At 39.3% G+C, this 13428-nt stretch overlaps 1 protein-coding gene across 4 annotated transcripts in view; it reads right to left on the reverse strand.

The window, feature by feature from the left end:
* Positions 1 to 13428, reverse strand: part of gria4b (glutamate receptor, ionotropic, AMPA 4b) — a 116607-nt gene that overhangs the window by 24816 nt on the left and 78363 nt on the right. For 3 of the 4 annotated variants that reach the window (XR_004334612.1, XM_032533306.1, XM_032533305.1), the window contains exons 10-11: positions 6187 to 6393; positions 1974 to 2347 (exon numbers count right to left, since the gene is read on the reverse strand). Coding sequence is in view for 3 of the 4 variants with exons in the window: in XM_032533306.1 (XP_032389197.1) it covers positions 1974 to 2347; positions 6187 to 6393 (581 nt within the window). In the remaining variant the exon portion in view is untranslated. Of the gene's footprint in view, positions 1 to 1973; positions 2348 to 6186; positions 6394 to 10008; positions 12618 to 13428 lie in introns of those variants that run through there. The other variant, XM_032533307.1, reaches the window with a different exon arrangement.

Here is a 13428-nt window from a genome sequence, read left to right on the forward strand (position 1 = left end):
CACACACACACACACACACACGCAAATTCGATGCCACTGTGCACATACAGGTATACACATGGCATGAGCAGCAGCAGACACTGTTGTACAACACATGAGACCATAGCTAACTACACAAATCAGAGCATTTGATGCTTAATACATCTATTTTCTACTTTTTAAGTATAGTTGCCATGCAAATTACCGCTGATATACAGTACAGCAGGCTATGTGCAATAACTTACTTAAATAATATAAGTAACCTACAATTGGTAAGATGACGTACATTACGGCGGATGAAATGAGAAAATAGTTTTTAGAGTAGTTAGTTCAGCAATTGGAAAAAAAAGGCTTATTTGCTTTCTTTAGAGACTGCCCTCCTCCTGAAAACGACTTAATTAGTTGTTTGTACAATAAGCAATTAGGACCCATATTTATGTTTAGTGTTAGGTGGCCTTGTCCTCTAGTGGCCATGTTATGGAGCAAAGCAAAATGTATAGAGTGCCAAATGGTGGATGGGTCAAGCAAACACAGGACTTTCACCCAGGATATCAGAGTTTGTGTAAACATGAGTAAATGCTCATACGGGACATACAATAGGGTTGGAATATATCATTGTATGGTTTGGAGGACTTGTTTCTTTAATATGAAATAATTGATTTCAATCTTTTCTCTTTGGGTTGAATAAGTAGCTGGAGATGGTGCCTCTCAATAACCTGAAAAATTTCCTTTTTTTTTTTCTACAGCCCACTAGTCCGACGTCCCTTTTGTTTAAAAAAAATAAACCCTCTGCTCTGACAATCCATTGTTCCAGCCATATAGCTAGGCTTTTGTGGATCATCTCCCATAATCTAAAATCTGAATAAACAATAACAAGCATAATTAATTTTCTCTAGCTTATTAACACATTTAAATGTAGCCTAATCCATGCGATTTCTGCACCGGTTTGCGTGCAGTTTAGTGTCCCAAACGTCCCGTAACGTAACCCAATTTCTACAGGTCTAATCCCCTGACCAATCGGCTATCCTAACCTTAACCTCTCGCAGTCAAATGCCTAACCCCAACCATTCAAGTCTATCCTAGCCTATATGGTTGGAACAATGGGATGTTGGAGCATTGGGTTTATTTTTTTTTTAGGAGGGGTTGGTATTTAAACTTTGTACAGAGCCAGGCGTTCAGTCTCTATGCAAAGCTAACAGTGTACAGATTGCAGTTCTGCACTTAACACAGAGACATTAGATTGTTGTAGATCTTTCCATCTCAGTCTCAGAGAGAAAGAAAACAAGCATAATTGCCAAAGCTTAAACTGTTCCTTCAACCACAAAGACTTTAAAACCTTACTTTATCAACATTGAAGTTGATTAAACCATGGTTCCTACGATGGTGGAAATGTATTATTTATCCATTATACTCCTAGCTCAGGTGGATTGATGTCAACAACAAACTACCTTAGTCGATAAAAACATTTAGAGGATAATACACTTATTTCAATGTTTCTGGTGGAAAATGCAGCTCAAGATAAGGACACATGACACAGGCGTTAAGAGAGAGAAAATATTAAAATCTCCTGTTGCACACATTATCTGAATTTGAAAACATTTTTTGTGTGCCAATGACAATTAAACATGATTAACAACATCAAGAATGAACAACATTTGGTTGTTTTTTCTCCTTTTTCATTGTCACAGGATACTGCTCTTCATTGGAGGGTTTCAAGACTTGTCCAGTTTGTGTCAATCAAACATGTTTGAAAAAATGACAATGTTCTTTACTTAATTGTTATTCCAGGGATTTAAGTACTCTTCCTGACTTAGACAAGACACTGTCCAGTCTGAGGCAATGGCACAGTGATTATAATTGGCCTAAAAGTCATGTGTAATGTGTCCTTGGCTTGAGGACAAAAACAATAACAATGTATCCATGAGGTTTAGTAGCAAACATTGAGTAACTTTTGAGATCAAATTCTTTGACAGTTTGATAAAAGTGTGTCTTACCTGGGGGAGATGTCACAGCCCTGCTGCATGAAGGCGCCCAGGGAGAACCAGAGGGAGTTGAAGATACCAAACTCATTGGGGGGCTGGTCGCTTGGCTGACCGTCGGTGCCCTCTTCGGGCTCCTCGGTGTGCCATTCGTACGGGCTGAAGCGGCTGACCAGGAAGAGCACCACGCTAACGCCGATATAGGCGAACACGATGCACATCCAGATCTCGTAGGCCAACGGGTCCAGGAAGGAGAACACCCCTGGTTTGGATTTTTGGGGCTTCTTGATCATGATGGAAATGCCCAGTGACATGAAGGGCTTTGAGAAGTCGATCACCTCCTCCCGGACCAACGTGATAGTCAAAGGGGCCACAGCGATTTCCGCTTTCTGTGGGTATTTGGATAAAAAAGGATTTTGCTCAGCCATCTGAATGATAACAACTCTAAACCCAAATGATAACAGAAACAAATGCAAATGATGGATCATCTCTCTGAGCTGGGCCGTGCAGCAATCAAACATCACTTAGTCACAGATATGACAAACCGAAAGGCCAACAGCCAGCCATCAGAAAAAGAAAATAACTACAATTACCCCTTTTCCCTTCTCCTCAGCTCATGTTATTTCATCTGAATTTCTCCCTTGACTTAACAAATCTCAGAGCGATAGAGTTTAGACGGCGGCTGAATACATCTCGGGGTGATGAAGTTAAGACAGAATAAGAAAGAAAAGAAATTGAAAAATACATTCTGATACCCTCATTAATACTGAGAGGCTCAGCTGAAACTCTGGGAGAATCAGCAGGGAGGATATAATAATGTGGCAGAGAAATATTCTTTCGGCACAGGAAGCCAAAAAACGGGATACAGCAACCTCTGAGGTTGGCAGCAGTGGAAAAGTGCATACTGGCTTGAAAATCCACAAACGAGATTACAGTTAGTGACTTAGCAACACTCGTGACCTTGTGCGCCAGGCTTGGGTGCAGAGGGCTTAATATCAGCAAGAACTTAAAGTTTCATTACGACCACGTGTCACTTAAGGAGGAAGGAAAGGAAGAAAAACAGGGACGAAGGGAAAGAAAATGAAAGAGATTAAAGTTCTTTCATACTCAGCGAAATGCACTAAGATGACAGCTTCAGAGCATTCAGTAGGCGCTAAAATACATGGAAGGTTAAAAAGAGGCAGAGCTGTTAGCACCAAAGCTTTATTAGGGAGAGCTGGGAAATAAATGAATTGTATCTAAGCAAAGTCTTAGAGGGGAAAGTAGCTTCCATGTCCTCAGATGTTCATATGAACAATGTAGAAAAAGCTGCCAGCTTCCCATATGCCCCCAATCACACACTCTATTGTACAATACTGGCTATACACACTGGTTTACAGCGTATACTTTCCACGTGCGCACGCACACGCGCCAGTATTACTATACTTGTTGGGGCCTTCCACTGGCATTGGTCATTCTCTCTCTCTTGGTCCTAACTTAGATGTTTATTCCAAAACTTGTTCTTATTGCTAATATTAACCCTTTACAGTTTTACCCTTAAGTTAACTTAAAGTTAGGAAATAATATATAATTTCCTCAATTTTGATAACATCTTATTTGTTTAAAACCAGCCTCAAAATCTGTGCCACGACAGGCACAGGTACCATACATTGGCTGCTAGCAAAGTCTGGTGAAACTACTAATGTGTCAATGTGGAATATTTTGGTTTATCTTGCATGTAACAATTACTACACAAATATTATTGACAGGTGGGATCATTTGTCTGTCTGGGACTGATAAGGTTAAAGTAAAAAAATTGGCTGATGAAAGCTGGACTTGTACAAAGGACATTATCCATACTTCAGTTTTCTTGTTTGGGGGATTTATATTGAAGTCCTTTTGCCCATCATGTCTTCCATGGAGGGTAAGGCTTTTGGACATAATGTGTTTCTGCTCAGAGTGCTTGTTAAATAGAGCACACAGCTGCACTTTTTCCTCTTCCTGTGCTCTGGACCAACCTGGTTAGTCTTTACCCCCAAAGTGCAGTGTACTGCCTGATCAGTCCTGACACATCCCGAACTGTGTCGACCCCGCAGTGAGCCACTGCAGTACCGAAGAGGCGAGAAAAATGCCACTTTGTGAAAATACCACTTAGGTCATCACAAACACTTTTTGGTCTCAAACAAATTGCTTTTGCTGATTATGTAACATCATATTTTCCTGCACAGCAGAGAATGTTGACTGGGAAAAGCATACTTAAAGAAATAATTGCTAAAGATGAAAGAACTATTGTTCTATAGTCTCCATCAGAGACACAGAGGGAACATATCTGACTCTTTATTTATTTATTTATTTATTTTTTTTATTGTTTTGGATTGTAAATCTAACCTCTATTTTTACCTAAATCCAATTTTAATTCTGTATAAGTGACAAAAGCTTCACTTTGAAGACCTTTCTTTATCCCTCTATCGTCATGAGCCTCAAAAACATTCACAAGAATACAAACATTCATCTCTTTCCCCACTTTGATGTTGTTTCAGGCCATGGAATCCAAACGTCCTCCCATCCCATAGGATTGATCCCATTTCAAGGTCAGCAGCATGAAGACATCTCACCTCCAAATCAAATCACCTTAGAGATTTCTTAACAAGCTCCACACCTCTGCTTTTCTTCTTTAACCGCTCCAAAGGCTCAGCTCTAATGCTCCACTAATTCCTACTGGCATTAATACCACCAGAGAATGCTGGTCTGCGCAGTTTCATTTCAGATGGGTTCAATTATCTACACCGTAAACAAAACACTCAGCGGATCAAGAAGTACTGTTTGTCCAGCTAAACCTTCAGTAAAAGGAATCCGTCAACAAAAATAAATACAAAATGTATATACAGTATATACAGTATTTATACTGTATCTGTATAGAATCTGTTTAGCTTACTGAACGTTATTAAACATTTATTTACCTCATGTGCAGAGAAAACCAGCATTTCTCTCATCACATTTTAGTACAATGACTCCCTTTGCTGTTAATGCAAACTGAACACTTTCTCCATGTTAACCCGTTGTCCTATACATTTGGGATTATTTACAGTACTTTAAATCAGCATTACTTACATCACTATAACAACACTCATATCATGCTCACCACACACTCATCTCTGACAGAAATACACTTTAATTCAGTTTATCCACTCATTATTTCTAGGCGCTTCCATTTTTGCATTGTTTTTCACACTCATCACATTCAAAATGCAGATGTTTCAGAAGTGTTCCAGCAGCTCCAACTGCATAATCACTTCTGTTCTTGGCTGGCTTTTAATGTGAAACCTTTGAAGGACGTGTTTTATTGACAGTAATGTAGCTTAGCAGCCATCCAAAAATGCAAAAAAAAAGAAAATTAGAAGCTATTAGACAATTAACACAACTGCTTTGTTGCTAAGAGCAGCAGATTGGTAAGTATGACGTTACTCTTTAAGATTATTTTTTGGGGCATGTTTAGGCCTTTATTTCCACAGGACAGATGAAGACATGCAGGGGGAGGAATTACATACAGCAAAAGGCCTCGAGTTGGAATCAAACCCACAACTGCTGCGTCGAGGAGTAAACCTCTGTATATGTGCGCCCACTCTACCAACGGAGCCAACCCGGCCACGCCATTTCTTTTGTTGTTGTGCTGATGAATTAGTGCTATAAAAAGGCACATTGAGCCTAATTTATGATGTGAGCTATAATTTTAATAAAGCTCATACGTTTCTTAATGATCTTTATTTGTGCTGGACATAACGCTATGGCCAGCACTCAACTCTAACTTTAATGCTTGCTTTCATTTGAGAATGTATGTTAAGTTGTTTCCATAATGAAACTTTAACAAGCACAAATATATAGTTCATCAGTTAATTATGATTATCAAAATGTCATCACGATAAGAAATTGTAAACAAATTGTTCTGTTTAATATATCTTTGCTTTTATGGACTCTCTGCTTACAGTTTAAATTAAATGAATCTGATGACTAATTTTTATGTCAAAAGCCAAGCTGCTGTACCGATGTATTGTTAGTACTAACAGATGAGAAGAAGTCAATATTGTCTCTAAATGCCATCATGAATACTACTGACAGCATAAAATTAAAGTTTGAATGAGATGAATCAGCTTAGATGAAAAGCTCATTATTGTCTAAAATAGTGCTTTAGGGTGCTGGAAGGAGAACCATTTCCTATCACCACAAGGACTAAGAAAAGAAAAGCTCTTACCCCGTACACCAGCTCCCCGACCATGCCATTCCAGATCTTCGTCTCTGGGTCCCTGGCACCGTACTTTCCATCGGGAACGATGGAGATTTTGTACTTGATACCGATGTGTTTGGCGATCTCCGAAGCCAGGTCCACGCAATATCCCTCGTACTGGTCGTTGCCCTCGTACATCTCCCAGTTCTTCTTAAGCATCACATAGGGACCCTCCTACACAAGGGACCATAACCAGTGAACCAAACCGTCAGACAGACAGATACACAGACACGAGGGCTCGCACAATGGTTCATCGACACATCAACAAACAACAGAATGACAAACAGGAACTGTAGCTCCTTACTACCAACCAGGGTTAAGTTTCAAGGTACCCTGTGGAAATATTTGACCTGTAGGAGTGCTATGGAGAAATGTTTTGATCTCACGAACGAGCATGCAGGTGGTGTTTTTGCTGATGGTTACATGTTGATTTATTGAAAAACATTTAGTGGCAGTAACAAATCTTGAAACATAGGAATGCAGCAGAAAAGCAATGCAAGCTAGGAAATACTGATGTAATGTAGGTGTAGCTTTATAAGGCAGGAAATACATAGGAGATTTCTATTAGGCCTCAAGGATAGGCACAATGTGTTTTGGTGAGAAACACTTCAACAAAATGTAAAAATATGTGTTGACAAGAGAACCCCACAGGGTGCCTTCAGTGTCACCTCAGTCACTTTGTGAAATAGATTTTCTTTAGTAATGAACATGGAAAACAATTAATTTGTCATAAAGCAATAAATAATAATATTTTAAAGCTGCACCATGGAATTTTTTGTCAAAAAAAAAATAGTTTGGCATCATCACTGACTGATATGATGCTAGTGGTTACCCTAATTAAAGTTTTTCATCTTTAGCATCCGCAAAACAAACTTTAGAGCTCAGTGACTGGATGTTCTTTACTGAGATGCACCTTGGTCTTGGTTATTTATTACTTATGTACACAGGCATGTTCCTTTGACTTTTTATCAAAGATATTTTCTAATACAGTTAGTCGTAATCAGTCGTGATGATGATGATGATTCAACCGGGAAAATTTCATGTCCATCCAGGGTGTAGAACTGTTATTTTTCCTAATGTCATGGGCAGAAAATAACCAAGACTTTTACTTTTGGAAACCTGGAAATTTCACTTTCATAGTGCAGCTTTAAGTGAAATGATTTAAACTAACTGGATTCCCAACTGCTAGGAGACAATTTAGTGTAGAGCAGAAAGGAATGCATGGGTAATGATAATGACAGCCTCATGCTGTATATACACAGCACAGACTGGAGCTGAGGCCGGAAGGAGAAAAAAAAATCATCAAAGTGTTATGTAGATGCATGATACACAGAGACTCAAATAGAAGGGAGGAAAGTATGACTAAGCAGAAATGGAGGCAGACATGAAGCTAAATGCAAGTGAGGAATGAGCTGCAGTCAGAATAAATTACTTAATACCTAAAACAAGCCTGACTCGACTTGAACACTTACAGTAATCAGGTGTGGCTACATCAGTCTACACCGTGACCAGCCGTCAGTTCTAGATCATTAGATTCGCTGTTGCTAAGAAAGTGATCTAAATGTAAACCTTGCCTGGTTTCTGAGCTCATATTTCCAAACAAATTACTTTTGTCACGGACGGCAGCCGATTGCATATTGAGAACGGGAGCAATTTATTCCTTAGATGTGTTTGCTTGACATTGCCCCGGGCCAAAGCAAGGTAAACCAAAGACTCCTCAGTGGGGAGAGAATGCAGATGCTAGGCTGAGCCCGTGGCACAACAACATGTTACTGTACAACATAATAATGGCACAAGTTTGCAGTTCGAAAAATAAGACATTTAGAATTGGAAATCTATGCTTCGCAACATAGCGTTGAGAGTGGTATTTAATCTTAGTCCTTGCATAATTTACACATATTAACTTTACTTGCAGTGGGTTATAATGCATTAATAAATGTGAATTTATTTCCAAAAGCCTTTTACCAAGAATAATGATTTGCATTGAACTATAAAGTACCCGTCAGTCTGCACTTTTGCACATTATAGTAATTGCAAACTCTGATCATAATAAATATATATTAATATAATCAAAATGGTTAAAAGCATATTTGGGGCAAAACCAACTGGCGATTTGTTAATTTATAAAAGGTGGGACAGACGCGGTTCGCCCCTTGAACGACTATTTGGTCCCCCAGCTATATCGTAGAGAATATTAGATCCAAGACAAAACGGACCGAAGAGCGTACAGAGAGAAAAAGTCTCAATTACAACTCTATCTGCTACTTCAGCACCACGGACAGCTGCATAGATTTATCAATCCACAGTTAGTATGCTGATATCTCAGCGCCATGGTCGAGGCCCTAGATTCTAACTTGCACAAACCTCAGTCAGATAAAGGATCCATGAATCAGCAAACTGGTCTAAGATATTCAACTAAACAACCCAACTGATGTTGCACGCTGTCTGCTACTGGGGAAGGGAGATGGCAGGTTAACAGGGCGCATGCATTTTGGTAATTTCGCTAACAAGGGTAATAGCTAGTTTATGTATTTACAAATTACCTTTCTATATATTAAGTTTCACTGATAGTGGCAAAGTCTATCATTCCAGCACCAGATTCAAAAATCCTAATTACCCACGAGATTCACAGAAAAAGAGCCATGCATGCAATCCAGCATCACTGTTTGTAATTTTATCTTATTGATGTCAGTCTGTTTACTTTCACCCTGTTACCAATAATTGAATACTGATGCAAACTCAACATTCCCCAATGCCTCTGCTTTAGAAGAAAAGCATTAGGGTGTTTTTTTTTTTATTGTGAAGGAGTGACTTTAACTGTCCTACAAACACCACTTCAAGTAAAGCATTTTGTTCCACTGACAATTCAAACAGCTAAAAAATGGAATTGATGATACGCTTTAATGAAGCTTGACCACCGTAACGTCAAAGACTTAATTTCACAAGTTAATCTTTGCAGATGTTTTGGATGTACTGTATATCAGAGGCAAAACAGCCCTAATCCATGTGATTTATGATAGCAGGGTGGATGGCAGTGCTGGCAGCCAGAGGAGCAGAGTGAGTGGCAGAGATAAAGGATGCAGTCAGTGTTTCTGGCATGAGAAGAGAGCAGTACTTCAGAGGTCTTCACAGCAAAGGCCAGCAGGCCTGACAGGCTGGTCAATAATCCCAACCACACTGCTACACTCACTGCCTAATGAGACTAATTAAACATGCCATTAAAAGCACGCACACACACACACACACACACACACACACACACACACACACACACACACACACACACACACACACACACACACACACACACACACACAGTCTGCGTGCGCGTGCAAGCACACTACAGGGCCCACTTAATGTCACAAATCCATGCATATATACACCAGGGTCCACACACAAACACACACGTATGTACCAACATCAGAAAGGTCAGACTGTGCTTGCTAAAATCTGCCTGTTTGGTTTTGTGTATGTGTATTTTGTGTATCATGTGAGATGAACAATCTCTTGCAAATTCTCTTTGAATATGAGTAGTAGTTAACAAAATGAAGGTCCATATTTTACAATAACATGACCACAAAAATATTTAAGAAGCAAACATACATTAATGCTCCTCAGTAAGCGACTCAATTCCATTTTCATTTGCTTTAATGCGGCTGTATGACATTGAAAGGAGGGAGTACATATAAAGCACAAAGAGAAAACATATTTGCAAATGTCCACCGAGCTATTTTTTGTGCATTGGAATGGCTGCTGCAGTGAGACATCACAGCATGGACAAGGTTTTAGATCACCATGTTGCTGTAATGAATGCCAATATTGTTATAGCTGACTCTCAACCTCACATACAAGCTGTACACTTGCAGTACTCACTGTCTTCTACTTACGTCTGCAAAAAAATAATGAACACAAGTAAAACTGAAAATTAGAGCATGAGTAAAAAAAACACCATTGTTGTATAAATCATTATTTTCTGACAAAGAACAGCTGCTATGTGAAGTTTCTCTTTTTAATGTATTATCATTTTTGCCAGTTATTTTTTTACATCCATGTTCAGGCCTCATGCATGAATATTTTCATATTCTTACCCTCTTCTACTAATTTTCATGAGATTAAATCAAACAAAGGTTCCTAGTCAGATTAGAGTACATTGTTAATATCAACTTGATTAATCCCAAAATGAGAATTTTTAGCAGAATAAATACCCCCAAATTGCTGTATAAGGATACCTGTTTTGCTCCATTTATGACCAATTTTCATCAACAAAAACATTATGCAAGAAGCACCATGTCCTGCTGTTGGAGATACACAAACATATTTAGCAAAACCTGGAACAATATCCATACACCTGAAAACGCTGTGTCATTGCAAAGCTGTGACACAAAGCAGGAATGGTTTGATGAAGATGCCAATAAAATCTAAAAAAAACCTGCCAAACCCCTTAGTAAATTGTCATGCTCATTCAAGAGGTTCTTGCATGAAAATGCTAGATGTATTTGCATCGTTTGGACAGATTTGGGATATCAAAACAGTCTCTATCCACCAAATCCAAACATGTCCTCCCACAGAGTTTCTTGAAAAAAGGCTAAACAAAAACACAATTGGAGCAGGACCTTGTCTATACATCGCGCCCTCGGGCAGAGTGAGTGTTGAGGAGAGTGCAGTGGATGAGTTTGCAGCTATACACCCTCTTTATCAAAGCTTTCAGCCATTTCCTGCCAATAAGATCTCAAACTTTGTACATGTCCGTGTGGGAGCTTTTCTGTTAATTCACCAACCTGCAGGCAGCTCCAAGACATCATGGATGTCTGTTAACACCTTAAGTTAAAGACAAATGATAGCTATCAGACAAAAGAAGATCATGACGTGGGTCCAGATCTGCTCATTAAAAGTAAAAGTGAGTGGCCTAATGAAGTGGAACTCACGAACAAGGTTCTGTAACAGTTCAAACCTAACAAGAAAGTTCACTTTATGAATACTACCTCCCCTCATTGAACAGCTTGGAAGCAGCCGTACGCTTGTTTTTTGGGCAGAAATATAGCCTCAAGTCTTGGGTTAGGTTTGGGTCTAGGTTTTTGGCCTTTGCAGAACTCTAGTGTGTCCTTACACCACAACAAGGATGACTACAACAAACCAAATGCCTGGCAAGGAAAATAATTAAAAAGATAAAACAAGACCATGGAAAAATAAATTTAACAATGCACAACAAATGCTGTACTTAGATCTCATGTTCCCATAAACATGAAAGAAGAAAAGAATAACAATATCATCGCCACTTTTTTTTCTTGTTCAGAAGCCTCACGTGGTTCTTTAAAGTTCAAATTCAGAGAAACCCTAGGGTATGGTTTGTTAACTTTCTGCAGTATTTGTTAACAGCCAACAAGTCAACAGCCAGATGACAAAGTTGGTAATAATTTCACTGTTGTGCATCATACAGTACCAAGACAGGTCTGGTTAACTAGCCGAGCTTAATCACACACCACAACCAGAGGGCAACTAGCCTTTGTTTGATGACAAACAAGAGCATTTCCCAACATGTTAATTGGCTCCTTCATTATCTCTACTTACAAGTTCCTTAAAAAAGGAAGCAGCCTTGATGCAAGATAACACCGGGACACTTCATTAAGTTAAAACAAACATTGTTCTCACAAACATTAAAAGCGTGAGTGAAAGGCAGCCATCATAATGTAACTATAACATCATGCTGCATAAAAGCGCGATGGATATGAACTGGGATGATTATGAGAGCATCAGTCTTTCTAAGCTGTTTTAAAGCTTACAGGAAGCCCTCCGAGTTTGTGAAGTACTGTACGGCGGAGCAGGTAGTGGGAGACAGTGACAGATTTAGAGCAGAAAGGAACTCAGTTGGACATAATGCATATTAACCTTCTGCTACCACCTCACTTTATAGTTCAAGGTCCGTGGAGCTTTGCAAAAATTACAAATTCAAATCAGGATGGGATTCAAGCTGTGATAAGCCACACAAACACATCGGGCATGACAATGCATGAATCTAACATGCACAAACAAGGTGTAGTGGGAGCTAAATGCTAGTAAACAGACACTGTGCTGTTAGGGACCCATATCAGCTTTAATCTTTAATGGGTGTCCATCCACAACCACCATCCTCCAAAAACACAGTGTCTTTTCCCTTCCATTTGCATTTCATTTTTCTCTCGAGGGGCTCCATTATGGCTCTGAGTGGCTCCTTTTCTTGTTCAGTTTTCTGAACAGGGTGTCCATTAACATAGTTGCCGTGTCTCTCCTCTCGCCCAGTGTCTTTAGGGCTTCATTTTGGCTTGGGTTGTTGTGTCCATCACTCTGCCATTAAGTGCTTTCATATCCTGCTTGCGTCCAACTGGGGCTCAGTTTCTTAAAATGGGGTTCCTCATCAGGGGCTGAAAAGAGGGAGGATTGTGCTGAGCTGTGACTCTCCATTCCCACCTCCTTCCCTCCTCCACTCAGCTGCTACATGTATACTTAACATCTGGCTGCTTCACTGCAGTCAGCCATGTCAGAGTCACTGCCGCAGCCAGAGACATGCCATGCAAAGGCCATTCATTTCTATCATGTGTTAAATGATTTGATTGATTCTATAGTTATATGGAAATCTTTTATGAACTCTTATCTGTGCAATAAGAACAAAAACCTCAGAAACAGCAGCTGTTTGACTGCATTTTGAGATGTTTATTGGTGCAATAAAAGATAATGTAAGTAAGCGGTAGTTGATTCTTGAAGTTTCTATTGCAGTAATTAAAAGAAAGCTCCTTTCTTTAAGAGTCTCTTTCCTGATAATGATGTAACAAAGCATGTGTAATCCCTAAACCCATAGTCATAGTACACAACGTAAGGGCCTCCAGAGTTACGTACTGTAAAGTGCTGAAATCTGAACATTCTTGAAAACTTCATCAGTCCACCGTTGAATAAGTTTACTTTATATCCTAGGAAAGAATCAATGTAATGGTATCTCTACTATTTTTATGATGGATTTCTCAGAGTGAGAGTGTTAAGTGTCGGTACAAAAATGACAGAGAACTTTCACATTTTGCTCTAAAGGCTGGCAACAAAACATACGTTTTTTTTACAAAAAAGTTCAAGCTCTATCGTAGATTCTGCACGTACATTATGTCTACATTATGTCTGCATCAAGGATAAAATTCAGCATCAAACAAGATTAATGACCCTGGAATTCAAGGTTCATGAAGAATA

The sequence above is a fragment of the Etheostoma spectabile genome, chromosome 13, assembly GCF_008692095.1.
Source record: "Etheostoma spectabile isolate EspeVRDwgs_2016 chromosome 13, UIUC_Espe_1.0, whole genome shotgun sequence".
NCBI classification, from domain to species: Eukaryota; Metazoa; Chordata; class Actinopteri; order Perciformes; family Percidae; genus Etheostoma; species Etheostoma spectabile.